The 17,486-nt window shown below is 35.4% G+C and overlaps 2 protein-coding genes and 1 non-coding gene across 5 annotated transcripts; 2 read left to right on the top strand and 1 right to left on the bottom strand.

The window, feature by feature from the left end:
* The first annotated feature begins 20 nt into the window (after positions 1–20).
* Positions 21–93, top strand: TRNAE-CUC (transfer RNA glutamic acid (anticodon CUC)). Its single transcript has one exon. It is a non-coding gene; the product is annotated as a tRNA-Glu (tRNA).
* Positions 94–1,934: 1,841 nt separating this feature from the next.
* Positions 1,935–4,241, top strand: LOC132620421 (ubiquitin-conjugating enzyme E2 10-like). The gene is made up of 4 exons (XM_060335095.1): positions 1,935–2,106; positions 2,572–2,699; positions 3,245–3,349; positions 3,881–4,241. Exons 1-4 carry the CDS (start codon positions 2,037–2,039, stop codon positions 4,022–4,024), a joined length of 447 nt encoding a protein of 148 aa, XP_060191078.1. The 5' UTR covers positions 1,935–2,036; the 3' UTR covers positions 4,025–4,241.
* A 745-nt stretch (positions 4,242–4,986) lies between these two features.
* Positions 4,987–17,486, bottom strand: LOC132620420 (vacuolar protein sorting-associated protein 35A-like). Of its 3 annotated transcripts, none has more exons than XR_009574892.1 (23): positions 17,192–17,486; positions 15,959–16,055; positions 13,732–13,855; positions 12,233–12,418; positions 11,673–11,760; positions 11,416–11,472; positions 11,233–11,322; positions 11,005–11,127; positions 10,525–10,599; positions 10,393–10,452; positions 9,413–9,529; positions 8,993–9,232; positions 8,844–8,909; positions 8,621–8,710; positions 7,278–7,367; positions 6,906–6,995; positions 6,625–6,693; positions 6,459–6,539; positions 6,213–6,320; positions 6,013–6,116; positions 5,664–5,777; positions 5,294–5,558; positions 4,987–5,220 (listed from the first exon to the last, which is right to left on the bottom strand). XR_009574892.1 is itself a non-coding variant. In XM_060335094.1 (22 exons), exons 1-22 carry the CDS (start codon positions 17,282–17,284, stop codon positions 5,348–5,350), a joined length of 2,373 nt encoding a protein of 790 aa, XP_060191077.1. In that variant the 5' UTR covers positions 17,285–17,486; the 3' UTR covers positions 4,987–5,347. The 3 variants fall into 3 exon arrangements, 1 of the variants encoding a protein (XP_060191077.1); XR_009574891.1 differs by having other exon boundaries at positions 4,987–5,217; positions 17,192–17,485; XM_060335094.1 differs by having other exon boundaries at positions 4,987–5,558.

The raw sequence follows: 17,486 nt of genomic DNA on the forward strand, positions 1-17,486 counted from the left end.
GAAGATATCAACCAACAAGATCCGTTGTAGTCTAGTTGGTTAGGATACTCGGCTCTCACCCGAGAGACCCGGGTTCAAGTCCCGGCAACGGAATTCCTTTTTTGTTTGGGGTCCCAAAAAATATTTCTTGCTCCTTATAATATTTGATAATTATGCACATTTAACCTTCAATTAAGACGTTTTTTAATACTCCCTATATTTCAGTTTATGTGAAATTATTTCCTTTTTTGGGTCCCAAAAAATATTTCTTACTCCTTATAATATTTGATTATGCACATTTAACCTTTAATTAACTAAAATGTGCATTCGTTATCAGTGACACCCATTTCAACATATCACATCGAGTTCACAAGAAAATAAAAAAACAAGAGAGACGTTTTCTAATACGCCATTTGTTTCAATTTATGTGAACTTATTTCTTTTTTGATCCGCGCCAAAAAGAATGACTCCTTTTCATATATGAAAACTATTTATCTTTATGCAATAATTTATAGTCACACAATTGATATGTGCCTCATTTTACACCACAAGTTCAAAAGTTTTTTTTTTTCTTAAACTTCATATCCAGTTAAATAGTTTCACATAAATTGAAATGGAGGGAGTAGTGGTTAGTTTTATATTGAAAACGAGCAAATGCATGAAAACCATAATGGCTTTGTTGTGGAGTTTGTGGAGTACCTATAAGTTAGCTAGCTATTCATTACTACCTACACCCCCAGGATGATCATTACTACCTACACCTCACGTCCTGGCACAGTAAAACGTATAACCCAACTATTAAAGAGTCTCTTACATAATGCATGTGTCGTGATATGATGTTAATTACAATTAGTAAAGAAGTTACATGTTACATCAAGCGCTCTATAAGTTCCTACAAAAGACACGTTGGTGCTCCTAATATATTGATGGTCAATGAAAAGCTAAACTAGAAATGCTCTCTATCACTAACAGGGCTCCAGCGGACATTATGCGCTTGTTACACAATAACCCCTTAGAGAAAGAGCCAAACAGGAGGGACAACTTATTTCTAGAAACTGAAATTGACAGAGAAAGGCTACAGCAAGAGTTTATTTGGTAAAGGATTGCATAAGAGAATGTCCAAAGCTACCTCTGTATTACTATTCGAAATTGCTCAATTTTGCTGTCCGGAGCATTTTTGGTTCATTCATACCAATCGTCTTGTATTTGTCCTTGCCATCAGCGGAGTTGCAATGTGAAATGGGTGGATCTACATGTCCAAAATTTCCGTGAAAATAAGGTTCAAATTTAACCCTCAACTTCTAACCGAAAAAAGGCAAAAAAGAGATTGTTTCCTAACAGGGATGATATTAGACCACGAGTTTGATGGAGAACAAAGTTGCTCAATTTCACATAATACAAGTGCAAATTCAACTTGTTTTCCCAAACGAATAATCTATGTCATAAGTATTAAGTAGTGCAAAACTAATGTCTAGGTTAAAATTAGGTCTAAACCATCCATAAAACAAGATTGAAGTATCCAACTAATAAACTAATTCATGGATGTGTAACCTCCTTTTTTAGGATAAGAATATCATTCTAATGAGCTGGGAAATACCATGAACATATACAGTAAGAATAATCTTTACAGTAAGATGAAATTACATGACACAGAAATGAAAGAACTAGAAATAGCTGCATAGTTTTAATTTATTCTATTCAAATTGAAAATGTTTATTTTGGGAAATTGAGAAAAGCTAAAGCTTGGAGAATAGTCTTTATTTATTTAATATTTTCTTGTTTCTTCACAAGTTTGAAATATCATCTATCGTCCCTTTTTGAAGTGCATGGTTCTTTACAAAATGCTTTCTGTCACAGAATCTATACCAATGAGTGACCACTGATTAATTACTCAAGAAGAAATTATTCTCTTTCCTACTTATTTTCTTGCATATATATATTGGCTTCCTTTCTTGAAATCTTTCATCAACTTGATATTCTCTCTATAACTTCTAATTTATTCTCTTAGGCAAAACACAAATTCCTTTTTATTTCAATCCAAGAAGTGAGTAGGATTAATGGCATCAAGGAGAATTCACAAGGAACTAAGGGAGTTGCAAAGAGACCCTCCTACTTCATGTAGTGCAGGTACAAAAATGTTTTTTTTAATGTACTTATCATCCGTCATCCAAAGGGTTGTAATGGAATGGTAAATCCTTTTACATTATTGTAATGGAATGGTAAATCCTTTTACATTCTTAATCAAATGTTTTGTGCTGGACCCTTGGTACGAAGTCGTCTTTGATAGAGAGCGTTATTCGATGTGAAGTCAAATTAGTCAGATTTCAAAACAGATACTTGAACTGGGTGGGAAAAAGCAACGGGGAACGAGGCTGAATTTACTAAGGGGTCCTTTGGCGTAATCCATGACATTGTCATGAAATTCAAAATTCACTTTAGTATCTTGAACTTTTCACTTGTTTAAGTTCGAAATTCACGACACTATCATATTATGTTTCATCATAATAAATTAACTACTTATCAATAAATAACTACTTATCAATAAATTTTCAAACACTGGCTATTTTTCAATTATTCTTTTTTTTTTTTCAGGTCCTGTGGCTCAGGATATGTTTCATTGGCAAGCAACCATTATTGGCCCAAATGACAGCCCTTATGCAGGTGGTGTTTTTCAAGTGGCCATCCATTTCCCCCCTGATTACCCTTTCAAACCCCCCAAGGTATGATTTTTTTTTTTTTTTAAATTACACTATATAACATCTCAACAAAATTAATAACATAATAACTTTAATTTTTATCTTTTACAAATTTTAATCAGTCTAATCAGTATGTCTACTTATCCTAATATACGCTTATCTTACACTTATTATATACTTGTTATACATTGAGTTTACACCGGCGATGGCTATAACCTATTATGGTCAAACGGGTTAATTCTTTAGTCGGCTGGCTAAAAATGTTAAAATTCCTTTTTAAGCCAAATAAATGGTCATTTTGAAAAAGATTTATTTATACTTGATGTTACACAGATGATTAAAAACACAACATATATTTGTTTGATAAACTTTTATCTTTTAATCATGGAATTATTAAGTGTTTTCACCTTAATTTGGCATATAACTACAACAAATTAATAAGAATAGTATTACGTAAATATGAATGTAAATTAGTATTTATCATCCTCACTCACAAAAAAAAAAGAAAATAGGAATAGTGGGGAAAACATCATAGAAAAGATTATAAATATCATTCATAATATTGGCAGGTGGCTTTCAAGACCAAAGTTTTCCACCCAAATATAAACAATAATGGAAATATTTGTTTGGACATTCTTAAGGATCAATGGAGTCCTGCCCTCACCATATCCAAGGTACTTGTATATTGTTAATATATGTTGCTCTTCCTTTCCTCTCCCTAATTGATTACTAATCTACTTCTTCATAGTTTTTGTGACATGGTGCCAAACTTAATGACACATTTAACATAGAGTCAGTAGGTTCTGCCCTTTATATAATTACCTTTTTATTTTACGCACATGCACACGTATCTATAGTTTGAACTAGACATAATAAGTTCTGTCAAACCTGTTGTGTCTAGTCTAGATACGCCACTATATATAACTAGTTTAGTTTACAAGGTTAGCATGTAGACCAGAAACTTTTGACATGTAAATAAATAATCCTAAACAATTAGACTTATGAAATCCTTGTACCAACTAGATTGATGAGTCAATAATTCTCTTTCTTAATCATCAGTCTAGTTATTGTTGTAATTCAGAATTCTATGTCATCATCAATTCAATTTTCCCATTCACTTTTTTTTCTTTCTTATATACCAATAAATATCTTTACTTGTATGATTTAAATTGTTCAAAAAAGTGTTTATCCATTTGTGTGTGCAGGTTTTGCTATCCATATGTTCACTGCTAACGGATCCAAATCCAGATGATCCATTGGTATCAGAAATTGCTCATATGTACAAGACTGATAGAAACAAGTATGAATCAGTGGCTCGTAATTGGACTCAAAAATATGCTATGAACTGACTTATTGTATCCCGTGGAATTAGTCGAGGTGTGCAAGAGCAGACTCGGACAACACAATTATAAGAAGCAGAAAAAGCTCATGCTACTTGTTAACCATGATTTCTTCATTGAGATATCTAACTATGCAAATTTGGGCTAAATAAATGGGTCTCTTTTTTCTTTTTCTTTTGTTTCTTACTAAACAATATAAAATGTTCTGAATGAATTTTTTATTTTATTTTTGCCATCCGATGTTCGCTACCCACTTTAAGATCCCGACTAATTAGAATTCACAATGCATCAGATCCCATCAAAATTTTATTTGATTAGGTAAACCTTTTTTCGGCATACTTCTTTGATTTGAATAAAAACCATTTTGAATGATTCGATTTTGTGTTGTTTGGCCATAAATAATATTTCAGCATATGAAAATACGGAAAATCAATTTTGGCCATCAATATTTGCATATAATAAACTTCAGAATTTGAATACTAGTAATGTATTAAAAACTTATTAGAGGATCATTTCAAGTGAATAATGGTTCTCATACGCATATCTGCATCCTGTTTTTTTCCAAGTAAATTTGTGCTCAATACAAACAAATTTCACTAACTTTTCTTTCGTCTTTAGGTTCAAATACTTTTTATCTCAATTAGTGACAACCAAATATTGTCCAAACGCCTATGGTTTGATCAACTTCATTGCATTTCGTGGCTTTTATTTTCATGTTATGTTATTGCCGAGGCACCAACTTCCTACTATTGTATTGTCGATTAACCAAACAAATGGAGGATTAAAGTATTATAATACAAATGTCAAAAAATTTACCAGTTAAATCTGACTACTCTTTCCAATGACCTTTCTATTAACTATTGAAGTGTGGTCATGTTGGACCTTTTGAAGTAACAGAAATCAAGTTCCTCTGATACATCTATTTTGATTCAAGGAGATGCATTAAACATCAATAGAAATGGAAGAGGAAATAAAAGGAAAATCAAATGTCATCAGCCATCATGTTGGGAAACTACATAAGAGCTAGGGCATGTGACTATGAACCTCCAAAACAAACTTAGTCCAGCAATTATTAGTAAGCACGAGTTTGATCTCATAATATAGCCTCAAATTTACAGAGATTTTTATGAGAGAAAATTGTTACAACAATTAAAATCATGACAAGTTAGTATATACAGATATTTGCAGCTTCTTCCACTAGCCTGCTAAAAAATGCAGAATCTTGACTAACAGGGAAACAAAAATAATAAAATTAACTTGTACTGGGAAAAAAGTTACCTGCTTCTGTAACGTCAAGAATGCAAACCCCTTGCAAGAAAATGTCTTTTCTCGTTAAGACTTGAGGGATTCGTATTTCTCACCAACTGCACCACCTTTATCCTTCTGGAACTGGATATAGCGCAAAGTGCTTGCGAGCAAAGCGTCTGCAGCAGGATCAGCTGGTTTATTTTCACTTTGCATTTCAGTTGTTATTAGCTCGATTAGGCTCTGGATGGATGCAACAGTGATCTGTGTGACCCCCTTCTCAAAGAAATATAAATACCTGACACCATAGAAATGATAAAAGTGTATCTATCGTCAATGACCTGCAAAACAGAGACCGTATCCAAGAAAGGGAAATAAACAAGGATGCATAGCGTTATCTTACTTGTTTAGAATTTCTATAAAGAGCAAGACTGATCCACTGCTGCCTCGGGTTGCATTTGACATTTGTTGAGCAGCATTTGCAATCCTTAAGGCCCGTTTTAAGCAAAGCAAAACCCTGGATCATGAAAAAGAAACAACCCCGTAACTCGTAACATATGAAAGTTATAGCAAATGCTTGAAATCAAGGAGCGGAACCCAAAGGGGCAAAAATCGGAGTGGCTTAGAAAAGACCCATAAACACATATGACATAACCAACATCTCATGCAGGTATAAACCAGATTAAGAAATGCTCATAATCAGAGTGGCATAAAAGTGAATTTCATCCCTCATGCATAGCATAATTACTAACCTCTCTCCATCCTTGATGCTGTCCTGATCATCAACCCAGAAAAGATGTGCACAAGAGTAGACAGCTTTGCACTGATCAGGCTTCTTCAGGAGTTTTGCGGAGTACTAGATGATATTAAGAAAAGATAGGGGAACCAGTTACAATCATAGAATGATGAAGCTTAAATCAGCGGGAAAAAAAAAAGGTGGTAAAATGATTACCCCTGTGGCCTTGTGCGTTAACGTGTCCCTGTTCTCAACACCAAAGATGTGCATTCTCTGAAGAGTCCCTATTATTAATTGTATTGCAGTGATCTGTGCTTTGGAGTCCTATCAAAACATTCAACTAGAATTAGAAAAAAACAGCAATGCATAAAATGTACAATCAAGAATGCAGATTATTGAAATGCCAGGAAGTCGAGAAAATGGAGTTCATAATAAAGTAAAGATAGGATGAGCAAATGCTACCGAAATTTCTTCTTCGTATAGTATATAAGCTTGGGTGAAAAATTCGTAGGCGACAGGCTCTAGATCAGAGTCATTGGCAGCCTGAGCAACAAAACTAGAGGTTAGTAAACCCACACTTTTTATAAGGTCTGATTCCAGAAATCTTAAACAAGATAAATTCATGTACCTCAGCACACTCCAAGTACAACCTAAGTGCTAGTTCAGGTACTGGAACACTTGAGAGAGCCTCAATTATCTGAAACAAGGGGTATGCAATTCATAAGACGTATTTCCTCGGCACGATCTTAAGTATCTCAAGATTATTATTGCAATGAAGGAAGAGAAGCTAGAGACGGAAAGGGATACAAGAAGAAAAGCTGTTTCACCAAAAATTCATAATGGTGGTTGTCCCAACTCTTAAGAGCTTGAAATGCAATGCATCACATACAACCCCATTCAGCTATTTACCTGATTTAAAAACTGGAAAATTTTCTTAGGCATAGAAGACGCCTCTTCCTCTGGAGCATTTTCATCTTGGTTTTGCAGTCGCCTTACCAACTAGAAAAGAAGGAAAATTACAACATCAGTAGGTAAATAAAACAGTCAGTTGTGTACGACAGAGAAAACTCACTCACTCTCTCTTCTTTAGAAAATGGGGGAGGGGGTTGATTTCTTTTTTCTGTTATTTACTCCTTTGAACACACAGTTGCATTGGAAAAGGATCATCTTAAAATGCATTATACAAAAATTGATCACTTGATTCATTTCTTTCGAAGAAGACAAAGTATGGGGCATTTAACACTCCACCCATCTTGTAGTCCTTGAGTTGTGAATTCAAACCTTAAGAGAATTAAAAATGAGGGGAGGGACTGTAAAGGGAAGCCTCTTTGGTCCTCCTCTCAGAATATGCTTCTTGACAGAACAAATTATCTGCAAAACAACAAATTGGTAAACCATATCAAATCTTAAAAGCAAGAAACCAACACCTATAGGCTATAGCCAGAGATATAAACGTTATAGCCCCATAGATACATAACACTGGATTGACGCACTATTTTGCACTAACAAACATATAAAAGAAAAATAAGAACATCACACTGCTACTTGCTAGATGAATAAAATTTCATCTTGATTTAATGTGAATTTTTATACAATATTTGAGTAAAATTTAAATGGTAATGCTTATCTGATCTAACCTGATTTAGAATTTTTATTCCATAGTGGCAAGTCAATCGTGTCATATACATCTCTAAAGCTACTGCTTCATAGGTTAAATGGTATCATCTCAATACTTTTTTCATATTTCACTTGTTAACAACGAAGAGCAAGGACAAAACATGAAATTCCTGCAGGGTGAAAAAGCTGAATAGGGCGAAAAAATCACCTAGAAAGCATAAGCCCTGATGTAAATGGACTAACATCACTAGAACATATTCCAAACTAATTGGTATTATTTATATAGATCTTTTTCTTCCATTGTGCACCATCTTTCCCTAAGTTAGCATGGACTCCATGAAATTGTAGGTCTTTCAAGACAACTTTCATGTGATTTTAGGTTTATCTCACCCCCTTTTAACACCTTCATGTTCCATGGTTTCACACCAACAAACTGGTGCATCCAGAGGTCAACGAGGTACATGAAAAAACCATCTCAAGCAACCTTCTATCATTGAGGATACTTGCACCTTCTGGCGAATATTGTCATTTTTAATCTAGTTTAATCTTTCATGAGCACACACCCATATTAGCATTTGCATCTCTGCGCCACTCATCTTGTGGATGTGTTTAACTTTAACGGCCAAAAATTCACTAAGATATAACATTGCTGGTCACTTGCATATAACATGGATGGTCTTATAATTGTTCTATTGAACTTACTTATCAGAACAACAAAGATCCTACGCATCTCCGTGGTACTAATCAAAACAAGAAAATTCTAGGTATCTTTGTGGTGCTGTCTCATTAATCATATAATAGTTGTTTAAGGTAATTGACCAAAGGGAAAATGAATTGAGTACATGCTCCACAAAAAATATGACAAAATTTGACTAAACACACTTGACCAAATTCAACCCCAAAATATAAGTAGAACAGATACAACATATATTTCCAGCAATAAGAAGTAGAGAGGCTATCCATCAAAGGAATATGCAAAGAATCTGGAAAGAGGTATCACTCGTTACCTTCAGCATCTCTTCAGGGTCGTCATTGTGAAGCATTTGAATAAGCCGTGCTACCGAGTTCTGCTCTTCCTTGAAATCTTCTTCGTCAAGCTGAAAATGGAAGGATGAAGAAACTTAGACGTAATGATTTTAGCAAGCAAATTTTCAGAAAACGAGCCACTAAGAACACATTGGAAAGAAGGTCGAAAGATATGAGGAAACTAATAACATAAGGAGAGATCACCTCATCATCAAGATTCTCATCCAAATCTCTGAGAAGTCCTTTCATTAATTCAAAAAGAGCCTCTACCTGACAGACGAATGATTTCAGGTAATACAAAGGTTATTTTATTACAAACAAAATTTAAGAACAAGAATCAAAAGGAACCTAACCTTTTCAGCTGTTGAGATGCAAGTCTTATTTTTTAAAATAGTTTGAACTAAAACATTAGCCATCTCTTTGCTAGTTGCGTCATCAAGGTACTCCATAACATGAGGATAATTTGACAGCTTTAATGCAGTATCAATATCCTTATACTTCTCCAGTGGAGCACTTAGAAGGGCCACGATCTGTTTTGTTGCTTTACTGTCTTTGAGCTTTCCTTTACCAGAAAGTTTCTTAACACATGCACCCTGACACGACAAATAGAGTAATCATTAGCACGTTATCGGTACCATATGCACAAGGCAGGCCAGAAAGTTATTTAAATACATGCAGCTTTTAATCAACCTTATTTTTTATTGACCTAAAAATCATATCTGAAAAGCATTAAAGGCTGATAAAGAAAAAGGAAAAGAAAAGAGTTGACCTACCAAAATCTGATCCACATAATCAAGGCGATCAGGGTGGACATGAAGAGTAAAAGTTAAAAGAGATGAAAATAGAGTCACAACTCCAGCTATAGGCATGTCTTCTTGGGCTTCTATCACCTGCACCAAGACAGTGATGGGCATCATACCTGAACTACTTGAAAAGTCAGAGGACACCATTGATATTGGGAAGGTTAAAAACGTACGATTACTCCTCAAGTCAGAAAACAAGAAAAAGTCAAAAGAGGATAAGTTTGGGGAGGCAAAAGTTGGAAGAAAATCATAACCATCTGTGGCACTAAAACAACAACAACAACAACATACCCAGTATAATCCCACATGTGGGGTCTGGGGAGTGTGTGGTGTACACAGACGGCAGACCTTACCCCTACCTTTTTGAGGTAGAGAGGCTGTTTCCGATAGACCCTCGGCTCAAGGAAATCATTTTTCAGAACAGGTTTGGAAGAAATGCAAGAGACGCTAGTTATAATGAAAATGCTGAAGAAAGAAAAAAGTAATGACAGTAAAAACAACCAAAGTAAACAACCCACCAGTATCAAAAGAATAGAAGAATAGCATAATAATAATACTACTGGTAAAGGGAACGGATAGGTGCTCCAGACTGAAACCATGCTCTACCACTACCTAATAACCGTCTACCCTAACCCTCAACCTCCACGTCATCTGTGGCATTTTGCATGCATAAATCACAATAGTACCACTCTACAGTTGTGACAAAGGCAGAGTCTCCATGACTTAACTTTCCACCGATATCCACAGATCTTTGGTCAATTTCTATTTTTCATCTTACTAATTTTTTAATTAGTCAAAGAATTGGTTAAGAGTTTTATAAAGTTCTTTGAGTTCCACTTAATCTCCACCTGGAGGTAGAAAACGCAGGCCTGGGAGAGTTATCTTTTACAACATCTGACACCTTCATAAGCAAGAAGTGCATTTTACTTGAGGGTGGTAATCTCATTTACCTTCCCTATGGCACTATTTAGTTTTGCAAAAGCTTCCACTTGGAAAAACTCAGGTAAGACCTGCAGTTGGAAATGATTTAGAAACTGCATATACAGAATCTGATTCCAGAAAAATAATAATGTGTTACTTACATCTGTACTTAAAGCAGCATAGTTCGAGAGCCTTTCCATAAGCCGAGCAAGCACCATTTTGATATCAACAGATGGCTGAAGAAGCAAATGACATGGAAAACAGTGCTTGGAAGTTTAAATTCTAATAGAAGTTAAGCATTAATTGGAAGTTATCTAGAACTGTCACTGGCATTTGTCTAAGATCCTATGGAAGACCAATAATAAAGATACTGAACTTCAATCTACCATTTTTTAGGACGAACTTAAGTATGCCTAATAGGGTAAGTTGTCAACCAACATCCAACGCCATAAACAAACAACACTCCTTATAAATCATCAAACCAAACCTTTCTTCTGAGGAAGCCCATGTTACATATTACACTGTTGCAGATAGTAAACCAATCTCAAACTCCTGGCATCCTACCAGGCATGACATTTTTCCTTCTACACTTAACTGTTCTGTTTAACTAGAAGCTTGTTTTACAAACCAACAATACACACCTGAAGCTGGGGACAAGCACCCAATAATGTTTCAAGAGTTTGTAAGTGATATTCATCAGGGAAGACTTGAATCATGCAATCCATCAAATAGCCCTGAGCAATCTCATCTTTACAGTTGACAACCTAAACACAAACAGAGTTACACATTTTGAGACAAAAAAAAAGGTTCATATTTGGCTTAAACAAACTGCAAAAATTATCAGGACACTAAATTCCTAGACAAATCACCTGCTCTAAAACTCTTGGAAGCACCGTCTCTTTGTACATCTCAAGGTCGATACCCTCAATTTGACCGAGAACATGCAGGTTCTTCCCGACCTACCAAAAGCAAAAAAGGAATATCCCCGCATGAGTGTAAACTTCCACTGCTTATTTGGGTGCTAGTAAACATGATGAAGTAACAGCTCATACGAGATCACGAAGCTCGCTCCTTTCTTTTTCGCGTTTCTCCTTTTCCCGAGCAGGTCCCTGCAGATGAGAAAGCCCGATGCTAGCCTCAACTCATGATCAGCAAAGAGTATGAATCATTCACAAGCATTAAAACACCTGCATGACCACAAATTATGCCCTCATGATTTACAATTACCTTCATGACATGCAAGCATTGTGGTACTATGCATGTCAAGACATGAGAGCATGTTATAGCATCCACAGATGTTTCAACCAACCTGATGTTGCATTCTGACCCACAGTTTGTTCATTTCCGTGAAATTTTGGAGAACGAACTCTACAGCATCCACAACGGTGTCAGCATCACTGTGGAAGGGAACAAGACATTAGTGCATCCAACAATAATGTTCATATTACAGGTGAAATTACATATAAAAGAAGCTTAAAATGAAGGTAACATAGTCCCTTTTTTCTTTTCTTTTTTTATATGTTCTTTCCTGTGTTAAGATCATACTATGTTTATGTAGTTGAGGAAACCCTCAATTAATCAATTCGGCAGTAGACAACCATAGAGCAGATTATATGAACAGCATAATCTACTAGTCGAGCATTTTATTTAAAATTAAAATAGCATATGGATATACTGTTGGTCTTGGCAATCAGTTTGAATCATGTCAGTGGTTCGTGCATTCAGGTTGACACTTCATCGTTGTGTATTTTTCTCTCCTAAGCACTTACATCTAGCAGGTAGAACATTGTTATCAAACTTGGACACTGACACATAATTCTTATAACTAAATTGATGGCAAAACACCATGGAGCTGAGATACACCCTTACCCTTCATGCTCAGAACCTATATCAGGCAATTTATCCTTGCTGACTTGGGAGAGGTAACTCCTCAGAAAGAGTCCACGTAAAGGATGCTGTATACCACGGCACATTTCAACCAGGTCTTTAAGGATATCCTTGGCGGGAGCCTCCTTGGATTTGATATACACAGACCCCACTGTGCAAAGTAGATACCTGGGGAATAAAAAGCAGGGTATGAACTTTAGACATCCTGATGAGCAATAATAAAGAACAAACCTAAGACAAGCTTAAAACAACCAAATAATAAAATGAACATCTCTTTGACATAGGTTAAACAACTAAAGAACAAAAAAAGTCAACTAAAGAATAAAGGAAACAACGAAATGATGCGCGATTATTACCACTCCACAGTTCCATATTTTTATCAAGATCTGGGATAAAAGTAGCAACTTATATAGCAGTGGACACTTAGTATCGAAATTTAGTATCTCAGCATCCCAAACCCCTATATGTCTTAAATTATCCCACTAACTTCCTGACCTCTCCACCTACCCATCCTAAACTAGTCAAATTAGCATAATTTCCACTTACCCTTTCCTATTTGCTACGGCAATCACCAGTTCTCAACAACAACAACAACAACAACATGCCCAGTAGAATCCCACAATGTGGGGTCTGGGGAGGGTAGAGTGTACGCAGACCTTACCCCCACCTTGAAAGGTAGGGAGGCTGTTTCCGAAAGACCCTCGGCTCAAGAGAGAAAACAAGACAAAAAGTCAGATAGGGACAGCAATTTCCAGAAAAATTTAAATAATTTATTAGATATATTCCAGTTTCAATAAACAATAATGCAAGCTCTAGCTTGATTTCTAGAAACCAAACTGCTAAAGCAGCAAAACTTGCATTCATGTGATTCGTAAAGGTACATCCAACCAAGGCCAAACAAAGGTTGAGAGGAGATGTCTGTAATCAGTTCAGCGAAGAACAACTGTAAGATTATCATGACAACTTAAGAGCAATTCAGCAAAGAACAAATGCAAAAGGTCCCAAATACTTCACTTCATGTAAAACAAAAGTTCAACAAAAGTCATCTCTGTGACACTAGTTGTTCTTTCTACCTAAATTTGCGGATTCTCCATCAAAAATAGGTGTGAGCTAAAGACTTTTTTCACTATACCTGTTATCGGATCTTCTTTACTGTTTTGCCTGTGCCTTTTTGGGTGTAGATTTCCTAATCCTCTAACACATTAAGTATATTATTTACTCTTCCTACTGTTCGGCCATCATTAATAGGTTTTCTCTATGATCTATTTGAGTCTTTAATCTGATTACTATCCTACAAAACCTTTATTCCTGATAATCTAAGCCCAAAGTAACCCTCTTTGGAAACATATGAAATAGCTACACACTGCAAATCTTTAATCCAATCCGAAAACATCAAATTACTTGCTGAAGAACTTCAAGATAAAGCTTTCAGAAAACGGAGATAAACAGGAATATGCAGTCGGATCATCACTACAACTTACAGTCTAGGCAAAATGTTGCCAGCGTGCTGCACGAGTTCATACAACTCCACAATTGAGCAACCCCGATTCGTCTCCTCCTTGAAGAAAATTTCTAGCTTTCTCAATTCATCAAATGCTCGCATATCTAACAAAGCAATACGCATTTTAAAATTTAAAAGAAACTAAGATTTACAAGTAATAAAATAAAATAACAACAACACTGTTCTATTGAGGTTAAGAAGCTTCAAATAACTTCTAATTTTAATTTTTGATATCTAACTAAGCACATCTAACCTTCAATTAATTGAGACGTGCACTTTTGATCCCTTTACTTGTGAATTTTCAGATATTTACCATAAATATCAACTGTTCCACCACTTATTTACCTATGTGTTATGTTAAATTTGTATTATTATTCTATATTTAAGGGTAATATAATTTTAAAAGAAGTCTAAGAGATAAAAAATACACATTTCAATTGATTAAAGATTAAATATAATTTATCGAGAACTAAAACTAAAATGAAGGATAATACTGAAATTCAAAATTTTCAGCATATCAGCAATGTTTCTGAAATTCAAAATTTTCAGCATATCAGCAATGTGCATCTAAGATTATTTCAAAAAGCAAACATGCAAAAAAACAACATACACAGTTCTAATACAGAGGTAAAATTTTGAAACTAAGTATCAATTTCAATGACAACACAGTTCTAAAACTGAGGTTAAGGAGCTAGATCTAAAATGTTAAAATTAAGTTTCAATTAGTCATGTGAGCACTTTGGCGATGGACGTGCTGACGCGACATATTCAAGGGGAGGTGCCTTGGAGCATATTATTTGCGAATGACATAGAACTGATTGATGAGATGAGAGGTGGAGTTAACGCGAGGCTGGAGGTTTGAAGACAAACCCTGAAGTCGGAAGGTTTCAAGTTGAGCCGGACTAAAGCTGAATACTTGATGTAAGTTCATTGACGTGACTCTTGAAGTGGACGTGGACATGAGACTTCACTCTCAGGTCATCCCCAAGAAAGGAAGTTTCAAGTACCTGGGTCCAAGGTAATGGGGAGATTGACGAGGATATCACACATCGTATTGGGGCGGGGTGAATGAAATGGAGGCTCGCGTCCGGTGTTCTGTGTGATAAGAATATGCTGCCAAGACTTAAAGGCCAGTTCTACAGGGTGGTGGTTAGACCGACTATGCTATATGGGGCGGAGTGTTGGCCAGTCAAGAACTCCCATGTTCAAACGATGAGAGCAGCAGTAGATGCAGATGCTGAGATGGATATGCGGGCACAACAAAAGCGATAAGATTAGGAATGTAGATATCCGGGACAAGGTAGGAGTGCGCCCCGTAGATGATAGGATGCGGAAAGTGAGGCTGAGATGGTTCGGGCATGTGAGGAGGAGGGATGCAGATGCCCTGGTAAGGAGGTGCGAGAGGTTGGCCATTGTGTGCTTGAGGAGGGGTAGACGTAGGCCGAAGGAGTATTGGGGTGAGGTGATTAGGCAGGACACGGCGCAACTACATGACCCTTGATAGGAAGGTGTTGAGGTCGAGAATTAGGGTAGAAGGGCAGTGGGTAATGGGGCGCTTTTCATTTCCGTTCCCGGAGTTTTAGCATTATTCTTGTATTTTCTTATTTTTAGATTTTTATTACTATATGTTATTTCTTTAGCCGCGGTTATCTTATTATCTTGCTATTGTTTCTGCTTGTTGCTAATGCCTTTTTCGTCTTTCTATGAGCCGAGGGTCTCCCGGAAACAGCCTCTCTACCTTCCCAAGGTAGAGGTAAGGTCTGCATACATACTACCCTCCCCGGACCCCACTTGTGGGATTACATTGGGTGTTTTGTTGTTGTTGTTGTTTTTTAGTTATGTGAGCAAAAATTAAGATCAGATCAGTGAAAAGTACACAAACAGCTCGTAGTATTTGTGCTGAAATTTAAAATTTTCAGCATATAAGCAATGTGCATTTTAAAGTTATTAAAAAAGCAAACTTATAAACAAACAGCAACATAACTCTAATACTGAGGTTAAGGAGCTATAATTATATATAAAAAAAAATCAGCATTTCAGCAATGTGCATTTGAAGTAATTTAAAGGAAAAAGCAATACAAACAAACAACAGTATAATTCTAATACTGCGGTTAAGGAGCTATAATTATAAATAAAGTTATGAAATTAAGTTTCAAATTTATCAAGTGAGCAATAATTAAGATCAGATCAGTGAAAAAAATACATACATAGCTCGTAGTATTTGTGAGGGGAAAGCCTTGAAGTTCGGAGCTCCGACAACATCTGAGCTGAGTATTTCAGTGCATCTTTCAGATTATTCGAGTCCTACAATTCATTAACATAGCAAAAACTCAAATTAGGTCTCTGGAAACCTAAAATATATATATATATATATATAAAGGAATTTAGGTGCTACAATTCTTGCAAAAAAACTCAAATTAGGTCCTACAATTCGTGCAAAACGCTCAAAATTTGGGTGCCTCGAAACCAAAAATATAAATGTATGAAAACTTAGGGGGTTTTGTGAAAATACAAGAGCGCAAAGCATGTAAAAAGCGTTCGGTTGAAGGCCGGTGATTCCAGCAGCTAGAAATTTGTCATTAAAAAGAGCAAACATACAAACAAACAACAACAGAATTCTAATACCGAGGCTAAGGAGCTATAATTATAAATAAAATTTTAAAAAAATTAAGTTTCAGTTATCAAGTGAGCAATAATTGAGATAAGCTTAGTAACCTTGCTGAGTATTTGAATGCATCTTTCAGATTATAACAAATTTAGAAATTTACAAATAACAGAATAAAATAACAATAACAATGTTCTACTGAGGTTAAAGAGCTTCAGATCAAATGCTGAAATTTACATATAAATTAATTTAGGTGTTAATTTCATGCAAAAAAACTCAAATTAGGTCCTATAATTCAAGCAAAAAACTCAAAATTAGGTTACTGCAAACCAAAAACATAAATATATGGAATAATTAGGAGGTTTTGTGAAAATACCAGACTTCTAATACTGAGGTTAAGGAGCTATAATTATAAATAAAATTTTGAAAATTAAGTTTCAATTTATCAAGTGAGCAATAATTAAGATCAAATCGGTGGGAAAAAAAAATAATATATATATATATATATATATATATATATTAGCCATGCAAAAAACTCAAATACTGAAATTCAACATTTTGCAGCATATCAGCAATGTGCATGTAAAGTAATTTTCAAAAAAAAAAAATACAAACAAACAACAACACACTTCTAATACTGATAATGTTAAGGAGCTATAATAATAACCAAAATTTTGAAATTAAGTTTCAATTGATCAAGTGAGCAATAATTAAGATCAGATCAGTGAAAAAAACTCAAATTAGGTCCTACAATTCATGGAAAAAGCTCAAAATTAGGTTACTGGAAACCAAAAACGTAAATATATAGAAAAATTAGGGGGTTTAGTGAAAATACAAGAGCGCGATGCATGTAAAAAGCGTTCTGTTGAAGACCGGCGATTCCAGCTGATAGGAATTTGTCTTCATCTTCAACACCGTTAGGGATCATACTGCTTTTCGATTCGATTTTATGGGTGAAATTTGCAAGTTTGAAGAACTTTGATGGGTTTTTGCGTTTTTCTTTTTGGTCTTTTGACTTCAGTTTGGTGACATTGCGTCTTGCAACTGTAATGGGTCGGGTCGGGTCGGGTGCAAAGCCCGAATTTGCCCTTTTTTTACCTTACGTTTGCCCGCAATTTTGTGTTGGTCTA

The sequence above is a fragment of the Lycium barbarum genome, chromosome 11 (assembly GCF_019175385.1).
Source record: "Lycium barbarum isolate Lr01 chromosome 11, ASM1917538v2, whole genome shotgun sequence".
NCBI lineage: Eukaryota > Viridiplantae > Streptophyta > Magnoliopsida > Solanales > Solanaceae > Lycium > Lycium barbarum.